The 14,369-nt window shown below is 44.6% G+C and overlaps 1 protein-coding gene across 2 annotated transcripts in view; it reads right to left on the bottom strand.

Moving 5' to 3' along the window:
• The window catches only part of DNAAF6 (dynein axonemal assembly factor 6), a 184,439-nt gene that overhangs the window by 98,720 nt on the left and 71,350 nt on the right, over window positions 1–14,369 (bottom strand). For both annotated transcript variants that reach the window (XM_078688387.1, XM_078688388.1), the window contains one exon: window positions 2,351–2,456. In XM_078688387.1, coding sequence (XP_078544513.1) covers window positions 2,351–2,456 — 106 coding nt within the window. The remainder of the gene's footprint in view (window positions 1–2,350; window positions 2,457–14,369) is intronic.

Here is a 14,369-nt window from a genome sequence, read left to right as displayed (position 1 = left end):
TCTAAAAAAAAATTAATAATTACTATGGGACCGGATTCTGTATAGCTACAGTTATCTTTTGCCGACCTAAAAACATGCAATAACAACATATGTTATGTTAAGTATGTTTATATAGCGCATGGCTACCCCAGCAACAGGGCGTCCCAGCGCTTGCAGACAGGCCAGATGGCAGAGCACAGCAGGGGAAATGAAGTGACAATTTAACCGGCACACGGAGTGCTGGTCGTCCTAAATGGAGGAGAACAGCAAGGTTTTAATTTGTTTCCAGGAGAGCCGATGGTCCTGTGTGGCACGTACCTCTGGGGGGATGGAGTTCCAGAGCATCGGGCCATGGATTTAAAGGATCGACCACCTGCTGTGCTCTTGCGTACCCTAATGGTGCAAGCGAGGTGGAGGTCTGCAGAGCGTAATGCACGTGTGGGGATGTAGAAGGTACAGAGTCCCTGCAGTATTTGGGGGCCTTGGCCATGTAGAATGTTGTGAGTTAAACAGAGTGTTTTAAATTGGATTCTTTGTATTACGGGCAGCCAGTGTAATCGTCGTAAAATGTGTGAGGTGTGACAGTGTTTCGGCAGAGCAAAGAGCAGTTGCATTTTGGGCCCTTTGAAGTCTTTTAGTAACAGTCAGGTTTGTGCCAAGCATAAGGCCATTGCAATAGTTCAGAGGGGATCGAACCAGGGACTGAACTATTACCTGGCGGGTAGGAGGCTCGGAAAAGCCCAGAATGGGCTTAAGGGAGTGAAGATGGCCGAAGCAGGTGCCAGCCACCTTTTTTGCGTGGGATTCAAAGGAGAGCGAGTTGTCCATAAGGACCCCAGATTTTTGACTTCCTTCTTCGGGATCGGGGGTGAGCCCATCGTCGGGGGCCACCACTGGTCATCCCACTTCTGTGAGCACCTCTGTTGTAGAAGAGTTAAGTTGGAGACAGTTTTCTGTCATCCAACTTGAGATGGCCGGGACGCCTTCTTGAAATTTAGCTCGGTCCACCATGGAATTATTGGAGAAGGTGAAGATAAGCTGCGTGTCGTCTGCGTACGAGATTAATTTAATCTTCCGTTCCCTGGCCAACCGAGCCAGGGGGCGGACGTACACATTAAACAGCGTAGGGCTGAGGGCAGAGCCCTGGGGGACACCACAGCTAAGAGGGAACCTACTACATGAGTACGGTGGGGCAAGTTACCAGAGTTTTCCAACATTGGTATTTTTCATTGATCCACATGCATAAATTGTTGCCCATCACCAGGCTGGAATCTCGTCTAAATTACAATACAAGTGCGTGTATAAATGTTTGTGTAGCTTGGGTTTGGTGATCCGTAGTTGGAGTGTGTGGCTAGCTTCAAGAGGAAGGGGTCTGGGACCTAACCACAGGGAACTGATGTGGTTGGACAGGTTCCGGGGATTTGCGGCATAGGTGGCTTAATCTTTTCATGAGGATGTGCTTTTATGAGCACTGGTGGATGTGTTTTGGGTAGATAAGCCTGTGGGTTGCGTGGGTGAATGTTTTTGCTTTGCTGGTTCTGGGGACGAAGTGCAGTGGAGTTAGTGTTCATAGTGATGTTGTTTGCTGTACCCATATAAGTGAAATTGGTATATTTATGTGTATGACAGCGTTTAATGAAAAAATGCTGTGGACTACAGTTTGAACGTGGCTGAAGAGCCGTTTGAACATCTTTTAATGTTCTGCTTAAAGTCGGTAATGGAGGGGAGCGAGTGAGAATGTGTATATAGAGCCTGGGCACCTTTCACCTCAATCACATTTGGTAAGGTCACAGAACACCTGCTATGAGTCCTCCTGTAATTCTGATGGAGCTGGTAACAGAATCAGAAGTTGGAACACTCTGAATGAGAAACATAGAATGTTAGGTGTCCTTATGCTGGTATTTTCACTTCGATCACTCAAAGAGACCAATGGAGCAGGGCAGCTGCGACTCCTTGTAGGGTTTTCTGCATTGGATTTATACATGGAACAAACCAAAGGTTCTTTATGAGTCTAAGTGAGTTAAGACTCCTCCAGCCAACAGGGAAATAATATTTAGCCGATTATCAGCAAACATACTGTGAATACTTGAAAGCATGTGGTCAAGTGCAAACAGTTACATGAAGATGATAGTTGTCAATGTCCTGTCAAATCTATCGTAAAATGTTCAAAAAGGCAACAACGCCTCATCACTGCCATGCCAATTATGTATTATATAAAATTTTAAAGCTGCCGTTTCGGAAATTAAGTCCTCTCCTATTTCGTAGTATACTACTGTTCTTGGTCGATTCCGCTAGCGGATGAAGTAGCGTTCAATGTCTAGCAAATCTACAAGTCACTTCTAGCCTTTGAGCTACCCTTCTCCATACTTACTCTGGCTGTTCTCTGTGGTCCAAAATATCATCGAATTCAGAGCCTTCTTGAACCTCTTCAGGGTCCCAAATGTCATTTCCACTTGCACACTCTTCTTTGGGTGTGGCTGGAAAAAATGGAAAAGAGAAAGGTGTCTTCCTTAACATTCCTTACATAACTTGTTTGAGTCAGTCGCAAAATTTGTAGCATCTTGGCAGTTACTGAGGGAGTTAACCTTCCAATGGTAAATAAAGCTGCTACATTTGAAAAAAGCTTCCTTGTTTAAATACTGGATGAATAACTTTCCTGCCCATTGTAATATTGTTTCACCATATCCCAGTATTCACCATAGCTCTATAAAGCTTGCCCAACATACAGTGAAAACAATCATGCAGATTGTTAGAGCCACCAGTAACGAATGCTTGTTACATGGCGTAATTCATAACAATATAAAGAGAATCCACTTTCACAATCCTTAAATCGGTTTTTATTTAATCTTATAGTTCGAATACAACATCAACTCTCCATAAATCGGTGGGTGAGTAGGTCTGCTTCTCCTTGATGCCTCATCTACATCCTTCCACTTGCTGTTAAAACAATCCCAAGCACTCGTTTCCAGAGGATATCCGCCACAGGTTTAGCCTCTCGTCGTAATAGGTGTCCCATTACTTTAATTAATTTAGTCCCCCGACTTTTAATCTTTTCCAGTTTATAGACCCCAAGCAGAATGCGAACAGACCAGGACTTTCCTACTGTGGAACAACGATTCCACCCCAATTTAGCGTTACTATCTTGACTTTTACAGTAGAATAATAAAACCCATAGTCACTTGTTTCCCAGAACAGGTCCAAAGTAAGGAAAAGAGCACTAGTTCAGTTGTTTATCAATATGTTTGCATATTACGTGAATCATCTCGAGTACTCTCAGCTCCTTTTCATGACTTGTACTCTCAAGTAACAGCCCAATGTATCCCTGACCATATGCATTTTGCCGACCTAATCCATGCACTCATCAAGAAGAAACCTAATCTTCCATTTGGCTTGCAAGCTATCAAAGTTCACAAGATCCTTGTGCGATATTAGTCCCGCTTGCGCTACAGTAAAAGTGCATCTCAGTTTTCTCTCCTTAGTAAAGATGGAAACATTGTTCCTCACATTTATTTTGTGATATAAGATTATATTATAAAGCTTTCTTAGTGTCCACTGAGTCACACTATGAGCAAGTAAACTGAATTGGCTTTTAGAGCAGTTTGATGCAAGTCATCACACTACAATATATCTGCAGTTCTTGGTCCACAGTATCCTACACATGGCACAAGCTCTACCTCTGCCCACTACACTTCTGCGATATATCTTAAACTTTTGATTACAAAAATCTAGGAAATAGGTGCTTAGAACGCCCTCCCTAGTACTTGATTTTGGCGATGACCTTACACACGGTATCATGACATCAGTAATTACACCAATAATAGCAATCAATGAGGGGAAGTTTGATTAGGAGACAAGGAGCAAAAGAAAATTGACAAAGGAAAATAAGCAAGAAGGAGCAATGGGATGGCGACGATGGAGAGAATCAAGGAGGTGGAAGGAGAGAAGGGACATGGGTGGGTGAACGAATGAGCCCAGGAAAGGTGATACGGTGAAAGCAGAGAAGGTGAAATGGTAAAGTGAGGGTCTCCTTTTAACAATATTACAACTGACAAACTGAAATATATGCATCACCAAAATATGACTGAATCTCCAAACTTAGATATTGGATAGCACAAACTATGCATACATCCTACAACATGCTAGTGAAAAACATAAGGTTCTGTGGAATACTTCATGACTATTGGCACTAAAGGCATCTTTCCTGATACCCTGAACGCTGTTTGCATGTTGTCAGTGTCCTACCGTTTACATAAGTGATGCGTTTATGCAACAATGAGCAAGTATACAAGCTGTTCCTTTCACCTCTCTATGTACACAGGGGACTGTGGTAGCCATGCCTATCAGCATGGCAAATTCAAGAAATTAGATTTTCAAGGAAAACTTGAGAAAGTGTCAATGTGGTCGGGTAGAAGTACTTGCGGAGACCAACTCCAGGAGGGAGAAAGTCAGGGGGACCAGCAAGGTCCTCAGAAACAGTTACCTTCACAGAAAAAAAATGTTTTCTAGCAGTTCCAGGCATTTTTTTGCATGCTGCCATGAATTGAATGCTGATACAAGGGATGAATGATGCTGAAGATGATCCAAGGATGCTGTGGATGTGACGACGTCGACGGGGGTCCTCCTGCAGACACTACTCAGTCCGCGAAGATAGTATGTGGTCACTGATTGCTGGGTAGACTTTGGTCTGGTTGAAGTCCAGTCACCACTGGACCACCAGTCACCCGGTGTCGCGGTCACAGGCCAATCCTTCCTGGGTTGATAACCCGCCTTCCGAGGGTCCCAGGAGCTCTTTGGTGGCACTCCCGGGCTCAGCGGGTGTAACTCTGTGTGCCGTGTCTTGGTCCTAGGTGCTGCAGAGTGGCAGTGGTAGTGACTTGAAGACTTTGCGCTATCAACTTGCCACAGCAGGCTTCTTTAGCTCTTGTGTCCCTGTGCTGCAGTCAGCTGGCCTTTGGAGTATTTTGGCTTTGCTGGGCTCTGGAGAAGACTTCTCCTTGAGCAGGACATGGAAGGATCAGGACATGGAAGGATCAGTCCCTTCCTTCGCTAGCCACCAGGTGCAGTACTTGTTGGTGCAGCCTCTCTTTGCTCGACTCTGAGCTCATTAGCCCACCATCTGGAACAACCGGTTTGACAAATGGCTTCTCCTCTCCTGTCCCCAGTGCAAGCATGCCTGCCTATGCAATAGTGCACCCCTCTCCTAAATGTTAATCATCTCTGCTTCAAAGGAGGCTATTCCTTTGAAGTTCGCCTTTTGGGCTAAAACCTATTTGGCTTTCTGCAGGAGTGAGGTACCAGCTCTCTATCATGCAGGCCTGAATTGTGTCCTCTCCTAGGAGTCGTTAGCATATATCCCTACGAGGGCGGAAAACGGTCTACATCAGTAAACACTGGTACAATCACCGCAAGTTTTTATTTTCATCTAAACCCTCTAAAAAAATGGACAGGATTCCTTGTGCAATGACATTTAGTACACTGAGCAATCGACTCACTAAAATCATTAGAATACACTGTCCCCTGATTCAATCAATAGGTATCACCAAAGAGCAACAACTGTTCTCTTTTAAGAGAGTCCAGAATATTGGTGAATACTTGGTACGAGCTTCTTTACCACTATTTAATTCCCCTGACCATACCACAATATGTGGCCTTAATAAGATCATGGGCCACTATCCTGTGGTAATTGCCTAATGTGTGACTCCACATCTAACACGAAGCAGTTTGTTCATGATGATATAGTGTATATTCTTCATGATCATACGAACTGCAATTAAAAAAATGTAGTCTATGCCATATGGTGCCCTTGCAAATTCATCTATGTGGGGCAAACCACCCAGAAAATCAAGACTCTACTTTCCCTACACAAAAGTTGCATTAGATGTCGAAATAAACATGCTCCACTAGTGTCCCATTTCCTTAAATGTAATCATTCTCCAGCTGACATAAGATGGCAGGTCATTGAACTTGTACAGAAACCGCCACATGGCGGTAATATTAAAAATATACTTAACAGGAGTGAATGTCGCTGGATTTTGAAATGCGCTGGCATCCATAAGGGGCTAAATACATTGGAGGAATGCAACTATGTAATTTCCGGTTGATCTATTTGTTGCTTTATCACTGTTTTTACATAAATGGCATGAGTCATTATAAGGATTTGACTGTTGACTTTACTGTATATTGGATGATAAAATTCTGTATGAACACCTCATAGATCCTTTGTTCTAGTATTTTTCTACAGAAAGGGTATTATTGGGTCTGAAGAATCCTTTCACTGTGCTTAGTTTTGAATTGAATACATGACATTGCTTTGTTTAGGGTCTCCCGTATCTGTCCTCAGGGGGCATACTACTTAGCATAGCATAATATCTAAACTGTTTCTTCAACTTTTAACTTTCACATGCTTAACACTGCTTTTACATCAATGGAATGAGTCTCTATACGGATTTGACTGTTGACTTTACTGTATTTTGCCTTGGATGACATAATTCTGTATTACCATCTCATACATTCTTTGTTCTACTATTTTTATATTGATACAGTAGTATTGTGTCTGAAGAATCCTTTTACTGTGCTCAGTTTTTAATTGAACACATGACATTGCTTGGATTAGGGTCTCCCTTATTTGTCCTCTGGGGCAAACTACTTAGCATAGCACAATGTCTAAACTGTTTCTTCAACTTTTACATTTGGTGCATGTACATTTCTTAGCCTTATTTTATTTTTCCAGCTTGATTTTTTCTATTGCATTTTTTCCGATATTACTACCGTGCATTGAACAGGTTTGTTTTTCTATAGAGAACCAATTACTCTCTTTTTGGATCCAATACATGTGAGGAGCATTTGAGTAGACGCTGCTCTCTGCATACTGGTACAGTCGCTATGGGTCTTATACCTTTTAGATTACTTCTGTTAAAAAATGGCAATTGACAGGCCAGTGACTGAAACCCTTGAAAGATACCTTTGGTTGTCATTTTTAGTATCTAGTTTTTTTGGTATTTATATTTACAGACCTGACACACAATGGAGAACCGATAGTCCCTTTTCGGTCCCCATATATGGGAACAGCATTCAAATATACGCTGTTCTCTCCACACCGGTTACTTCTGCATTTCTCCTGAGACTCTGTCATGGTTTGTGCGGCTACCGAATGGAACACATGCTCATAGCTCTGAGCTGGTAAGTGTGATTTCACTCTTTATACCCACTCAAATTCGATACTAGGGGGTTTAAATTGCCTGCAGTGGAATTTATGGTTTACCTTTCCTCCCTTTGTTGTAGTTAAGATTTTTTTCGTGAGCAGTGATTGTGCCGCATCGGCCGTTAAGAGACGGATGTGATTTTCTCTGATATCCCTCAAGAAGATATATATATATGGCCTGTGGGTATATTTTTCTTTTTCTTAACTTCTCCCTCCATTGGGTTGGGCCCTGTTTTTGATTGTTTTTCTCTTATCCTGCAGTATTTTGGATTGATTCTTATCGTATGGACTGAATGCCTCTTTCTATGACCTCAGGAGTAATTAATGTCAAATTAGTTTTGACTCTCATTGACAAAGTGAACAAGTAGGTCGGTTTTTGAATTCTAGGATCTATGGGCTCTTTTGTCACGTTGTGTTATTAAATACACCAAAGCTAGACTATCACATTTTTTCTTAACTTTTTCCTTCTTTTTAAATGTCTTCTTTTATTTTGGCACTATATGTTAATATGAACTTGGTTTGATCTTCTCTCTTTTTTCTTGGTATTTTGGACCTTTTTAGTCTTATTTGGTCTAGTTGTATATCACTAAGGTCCATATGCATGACACTGATCTCTGACCTTGTGCTCTGCTAGTTGTAGTCTAGTGAACCTTTGACATTAATTTTAATACCCCTCTGTGTACACATGTATTCTAGATTTAATTGTTGCATGCTGTGCCAAAATGCACTGTCTGTTTAGCTTGGTTGAAACACAGTTAACGCCTATGTGTGGCCTTGACTGAAGAGGATGAAATCCTTGATATTTATGTTTTTTTGTTTTATCTAAACAGTTTGTGTATTATACCTTTTCCTCAGCAATTTTTTATGTTTACACTGTCAATTGTCTTTATATTGTCCGGTGTGTAACTAAAAGAGCCCCACTGTCTAATGACTGTACTGTTTTTTATTATTGTTTTATTAAATTTTGTATATATTGTAATTTGTGTATGGGTATCGTTTTGTAATATTACTTTGCTGTTCCGTATAGTTTGTGTTATGTGGTGTATTTCTTGTAGCATTTTGTTGTGTTATTTAAACTCATGTTGTATGTAATGTATGACTTAAACTGCTGTTTGGATTCTGGTCTTTACCTTGCCCCTGGTTCAGGTAATAGGGCTGCCCCTGTTGGTGGTAAATGCATCAGTAAACAGGCAATGGAAACCATAGGCAACCAGAGGCAACTTCTAAAGTTGCACTTTGCTCACCAGTGACATAAAATTTGATTTAACCATAAAATCTGATGTAATGCACTGATTATTTTGATACCAATTAATTCCAACCTTAGAAGTCCCATTCAGAAATTAGCAGGACTGGGGTGCCAGCCTGTAACTCTGTACTTGCCAATGGGGCTACTAGCCTTTTTGTTTTTGAAAACAAATTGTATTCGTCACGTTTCACATAAGCTGCATAGCTCTGCACTCCAGAGGCTTCTGCACACATCAATTACATCATAATAATGACGTTTACTTTTATAAAGATGGACAACCGCATTTCAATGAATCTCTCCCAAACTACCAACCCCCACCCTGATTGCACCCATGTCCTAAGGAAAAAAAGGATACATCAAGAGTGTAACTGCATACCCATCGACCAACCAACCAACATAGAGCCAGCATATGCATCAGTCCAGCAAAAGCACATCTCTTTCTTGAGGCGGATCCAGTTCCAGTCCCCGGTAATCTGCCCACCTCTTTCAAATCTTATAGTGTTTGCGTGGGCACCCTCTGGCGGTGAAGACTGGCTGTTCGAGCCCCATACAAAAATCCATCCCGTTTCTCCACGCAGCCAGTGACGGAGCCCGAGGTGCCTTCCAGGCCCTGGTAATACCTCTTTTAGCCAATGTGAGACCTAAGAACAAGAGGTGTCGCTTATAGCGATTGACCCCCACTCCCTCCATGACATGTACCGGGGCCAGGCGCGGTGTGCAGGGGTGCTCCCAACCCAATACCTCCGACAAGCAGGAGTACAACCCCCACCACAATCTGTGCAGTGAAAGGCAACTCCAAACTGTGTGCAAAAGCGTGCCCTCCTCCCGCTGACAGCGGAGACACTTGGGGGATCCGATCATTCCTGCCCTCCTCAAGCGCACTCTAGTGAAGGAAACTATGTGCAGGTATTTAAATTGTACCAATCGCAGGTGTGTAGCTATTGCTTAAGTTTCTGCAGATTAGTGGAACAGTGATAACCAGTTTTTGGAATATGCTGGAGATCTTGTGGTCCGGCAGCTCCCCCATAAAGATCTTCGCCTCTATGGGACTGAAGTTTGGGAGAGACTCCAGACCCTCCAAACTAGGGGCAAGGGCGTGTCTAAACTGCAGGTACCTATAGAACTGGGATTGTGGCATCTCATATTCGTCCTGCAATTATTGAAACGATTTAAGTGTCAGATCCTTCATAACGTCCCCGAACCGAGATGCCTATGGAATCCTAACCCCGGAAGCTTCGCAGTGCTGCCAACTGTGGCAGCCGCCCATTACCCCAGAGAGGTATCTCCCTGGTCAAGACATTCCACCACCCCATCCTGCCCTGAGCTTGCCTCCAGACGTGAAATACCACCCGCGTGACCGCGGGCAGGGGCCTCCGAAGCGGTGCAGAGTGCAATAGCGTATTTAGAGAATTACTGCCCATAAGCTGCCGCTCAACCGTATAGGCTGGGTCCCCCCTGTCCCCATACCACCACTCGTTGAGGACCAGCAAGTGAATGGCTTTATAGTAGGAGAGGACGTCCAAAGAGGCGAGGCCCCCGGAATAGATAGGAAACAGGTGCGTAGGGCCACCGTCACCATGCCCCCTTCCCACAGAACCCTCCCGGCGCTGAGTATACCTGCCGGAACCATCGGGGTGAAACCTGATAGGAGTGAATCTGCAATTGATAGAGGAGACGGGGGGCGCCACCATCTTGAAGATGGCCGGCCTACCGTAAATAGTTAGGGGCATACGGGACCATACCTTCAGGTCTCCCGGGTTCGCTCCCACACCGGGATCAGATTGCATTCCCAAGACACCGCCGGCACGTCGGATAAAAAGTCCCCCAGATATTTCAGCCCCCCCTTTTGCCAATTGGAGGGAAGAGGCACTTGCTCCCACACTCGGTCGACCCCCCAGGACCCACAGCATGGATTTGCAGTGATTCATATACAATTCAGAGGTCTCCCCGAAGATCTGCATTATGCGCAGCAGCCGCGGCCCAGACTTATCCAGGGCGGTGAGATAGAACAGGACATCATCCGCGTATAGTGCTATTTTGTCAGTGAGACCCGACACCCATTCAAACCCCCGAAGCTGGGCATCAATGCGCACCCAGGCCGCCAGCGGCGCCATGGTGAGTGCAAAGAGATAGCGGGAGAGGGGGCAGCCCTGTCGCGTGCCCCGCCGAATGGGTAAGGAACGAGAGATCGCCCCCCCCCCCCACCAGCACCGACACTGTTAAACCAGTGTAAAGCAGCTGCAGATATGCCAAAAATCACGGGGCGAGATTAAGTTTCTGCAGAAGGGCAAATAGGTATACCCAGCTCAGGGAATCAAATGCCCTATCCATGTCGGCCAGTAATAGCGCTGCTGGCTCCCTAAGCCGCCCACTGGCTGCCACAGCAACGTGTGCGCGCCTGATATTATGTCGGGTTGCCCTCTGGGGCATGAACCCAGCCTGGTCCGGGTGCACTAGTGCAGTGATATGTGGCAGAAGCCGGTTGGCCAGTGCCTTGGCCAAAACCTTTGCCTCCACATTAAGAAGGGAGATGAGGTGATATGATGCATGTTGCTCCGGAGGTCTGCCCGGTTTGAGGAACACTACCACCTCCGTGTGTCTCCAATCCGGAGGGAGCGAACTCTGTTCCTGCGCCTCTTCCACCACAGGTCGAAAGTGTGGGGCCAGATGGACAAAGAATTTCTTTAAAAACTCACTGGGGCAACCGTTTGGTCCCGGAGCCTTCCCGGGGTTCAATTACCCCAGGGCCGTACCCAACTCTTCGTCCGACAGTGGCCTATCTAGGCGGTCCCTCACCTCATCCGTGATAGTCTTAGGGAGGAGGTCATCTATAAATTTTGCAATGACAGCAGCTGAGAGACATTCTTTTGGCACGTAGAGGTCCACATAGTATGCTGCAAAACTCTCCGCGATAGCTGGGGGCTCAAGAAGCAGCGCCCCCGCGGGGTCTAGGACTCGCGGCAGAGGCTGGGCATATAAGGCGCCCCTACATAAGCGATGGAGCATCTTGCTGGACTTGTCCCTCCACTAATATACCCTACTACGTGCTGCCAGCCAAGCCTGACGGGCCTCGTCCAGCAGCAGGGCTGCATATTGTTGTTGAACCAATACTAATTGTCGCCTGGCCGGGCTGCCGCCCGCCTCCCGACCCCTACATTCCAACGCCTCCACCTCCGCCTCCCGACGCACCAAAGCCCTCTGCCGCTCCCTCCGCGCTGCCACACACCACGAGATATCTACACCGCGCAGCGTGGGTTTCAATGCCTCCCAAAGGACGGCTGGGGACTTGACCGACCCCACATTGGCTACCAGATAATTATCGATCTCTTTGGTCAAGTGTTCCCTGTATTCCTCCTTTTGCAGCTGCCACCCCGACATATGCCATCTAAGTGACTGCCTCCCCGGGCCGATCCGGAATGTGAGAGCAACTGGTGAATGATCTGACAAGCCTCATAATGTCAGCCGACAATACTCTGTGTATTAGTCCCCTAGGAACAAATATATAGTCGATCCTCGAGAAAGAATCATGTGTTGTGGAGAAGTAGGTATACTCCTGACGGAGACCATGTAAGGGTCTCTAGGCATCTGCCCAGTCCAGTCCAGTCCCGTCACCAAAGCATGTAGCGAAGTAGTAGAGAAGTGTGGCTCAATAGTTAGAGCAAATTACACATGCGGAAGTTGCAGTGCACACCTTTATATTCCATTAATGCTCCTTTTATTACTCAACGATGTTGCAGTCTCAAAACTGTATGCGTGCGCCATGGTATACGTGATCTGCCCCTTGTCACGTCGAAAGTACCAACAACAAAGAATGGAGTGAAATTACACTCCGAACCAGGCGCACAGCTTGCGTAATTATCTCACATTGTTTTTTAATTACTCTTCACATTTAGTTTCAAATGATTACTCCAAGTGATCCAAGATGTTTTGCTTCTTTGCATTTTATTGTCATAATACATTCCACACGTGGTTTGCTCATGTTTTCACAACTTCTCATGACGTGGATATGCCCATCCAGGCCTTTTTCCGTGCACGTTTTAAAACATAAAATATCCTCGGTTCAGTGTGCTTGAATTAACCCAATGCATTTCGGACTTTGAGAAGTCCTTCGTCAGGGGTACACTACAAAGTGAAAGAACAATGCTGTTAAAATCTGACTTAGAAAAACTGTTATTAACGTTATACATTTGTGTTACAAGACACCGTGCTGTGTTTAAAATTACCATATGAACAGCGCTTTCCCACTAAACATGAAGCAAATGCTCCCGTATCTCAACCTGGGGATTCCTTCGCCTAACCTCGTCAACCCATGATATAAAACCTTTACTACCAGTGTGTGACACCCCCAAGATTTCAACCCTCCTTGGCGATTCCCTGATTATTAATTACCTACTTACCGTTTCCCATATTCTGCCCACTACTGAATGTACCTTCAAAATATTCGGTTGGCATTCTGAATCTCTCTAACCGTTCCCTGGTTCCGGCGGCGTCTCACAAGACGCCATGATGGTAATTTTAAACACAGCATGGTGTCTTGTAACACAAATGTATAACGTTAATAACAGTTTTTCTAAGTCAGATTTTAACAGCATTGTTCTTTCACTTTGTAGTGTACCCCTGACGAAGGACTTCTCAAAGTCCGAAATGCATTGGGTTAATTCAATCACACTGAACCGAGGATATTTTATGTTTTAAAACGTGCACGGAAAAAGGCCTGGATGGGCATATCCGCGTCATGAGAAGTTGTGAAAACATGAGCAAACCACGTGTGGAATGTATTATGACAATAAAATGCAAAGAAGCAAAACATCTTGGATCACTTGGAGTAATCATTTGAAACTAAATGTGAAGAGTAATTAAAAAACAATGTGAGATAATTACGCAAGCTGTGCGCCTGGTTCGGAGTGTAATTTCACTCCATTCTTTGTTGTTGGTACTTTCGACGTGACAAGGGGCAGATCACGTATACCATGGCGCACGCATAAAGTTTTGAGACTGCAACATCGTTGAGTAATAAAAGGAGCATTAATGGAATATAAAGGTGTGCACTGCAACTTCCGCATGTGTAATTTGATTCAACTGCCCTTTCGCAAGTAGCACCCACAGAAGAAGAAAAAAACAACGCATAATAATTCATGTAATGGACTTGAGCACACACGTGAGATGCATATCCAAGGAGTAGAAGTCATTGCTAGTGACGATTTGGCTTCAATTATCACATGGACATAAGTTAACGTTCGATACATTTTGTATTTGCATGAACTTTTGATTGTTTGAAATAGTCTATATGCTAAAGTTACACGCTGCATAAATATCATGAAGTGTATTTCTATATTTGAATTACGGCGTAATAGATAACAGCGTGAGGGAGGGCGGGGTACAGTATTGCTTTACCTGCGGGATGGTTAATCACACAAGTGACACGGGATACGATCTATGTTAATACGGAGGTAGAGAGATTTGTGATGAGGTGACTCATGGGAGTTGTAGGCAGGGGTAACAACTACGGGGTTAACTGCCAGGTGACAATCAGTCGCGTTTATAAGGTGGGGTAGTTTCCCAGGCATCTTAGCAGCATACCATCATGGCGTCTTGTGAGACGCCGCCGGAACGAGGGAACGGTTAGAGAGATTCAGAATGCCAACCGAATATTTTGAAGGTACGTTCAGTAGTGGGCAGAATATGGGAAACGTAAAGTAGGTAATTAATATTCAGGGAATCGCCAAGGAGGGTTGAAATCTTGGGGGTGTCACACACTGGTAGTCAAGGTTTTATATGATGGGTTGACGAGGTTAGGCGAAGGAATCCCCAGGTTGAGATACGGGAGCATTTGCTTCATGTTTAGTGGGAAAGCGCTGTTCATATGGTAATTTTAAACACAGCATGGTGTCTTGTAACACAAATGTATAACGTTAATAACAGTTTTTCTAAGTCAGATTTTAA

Source organism: Lissotriton helveticus, chromosome 4_1 (genome assembly GCF_964261635.1).
Source record: "Lissotriton helveticus chromosome 4_1, aLisHel1.1, whole genome shotgun sequence".
Taxonomy (NCBI): Eukaryota; Metazoa; Chordata; class Amphibia; order Caudata; family Salamandridae; genus Lissotriton; species Lissotriton helveticus.
This window is presented reverse-complemented; position numbering and strand designations above follow the sequence as displayed.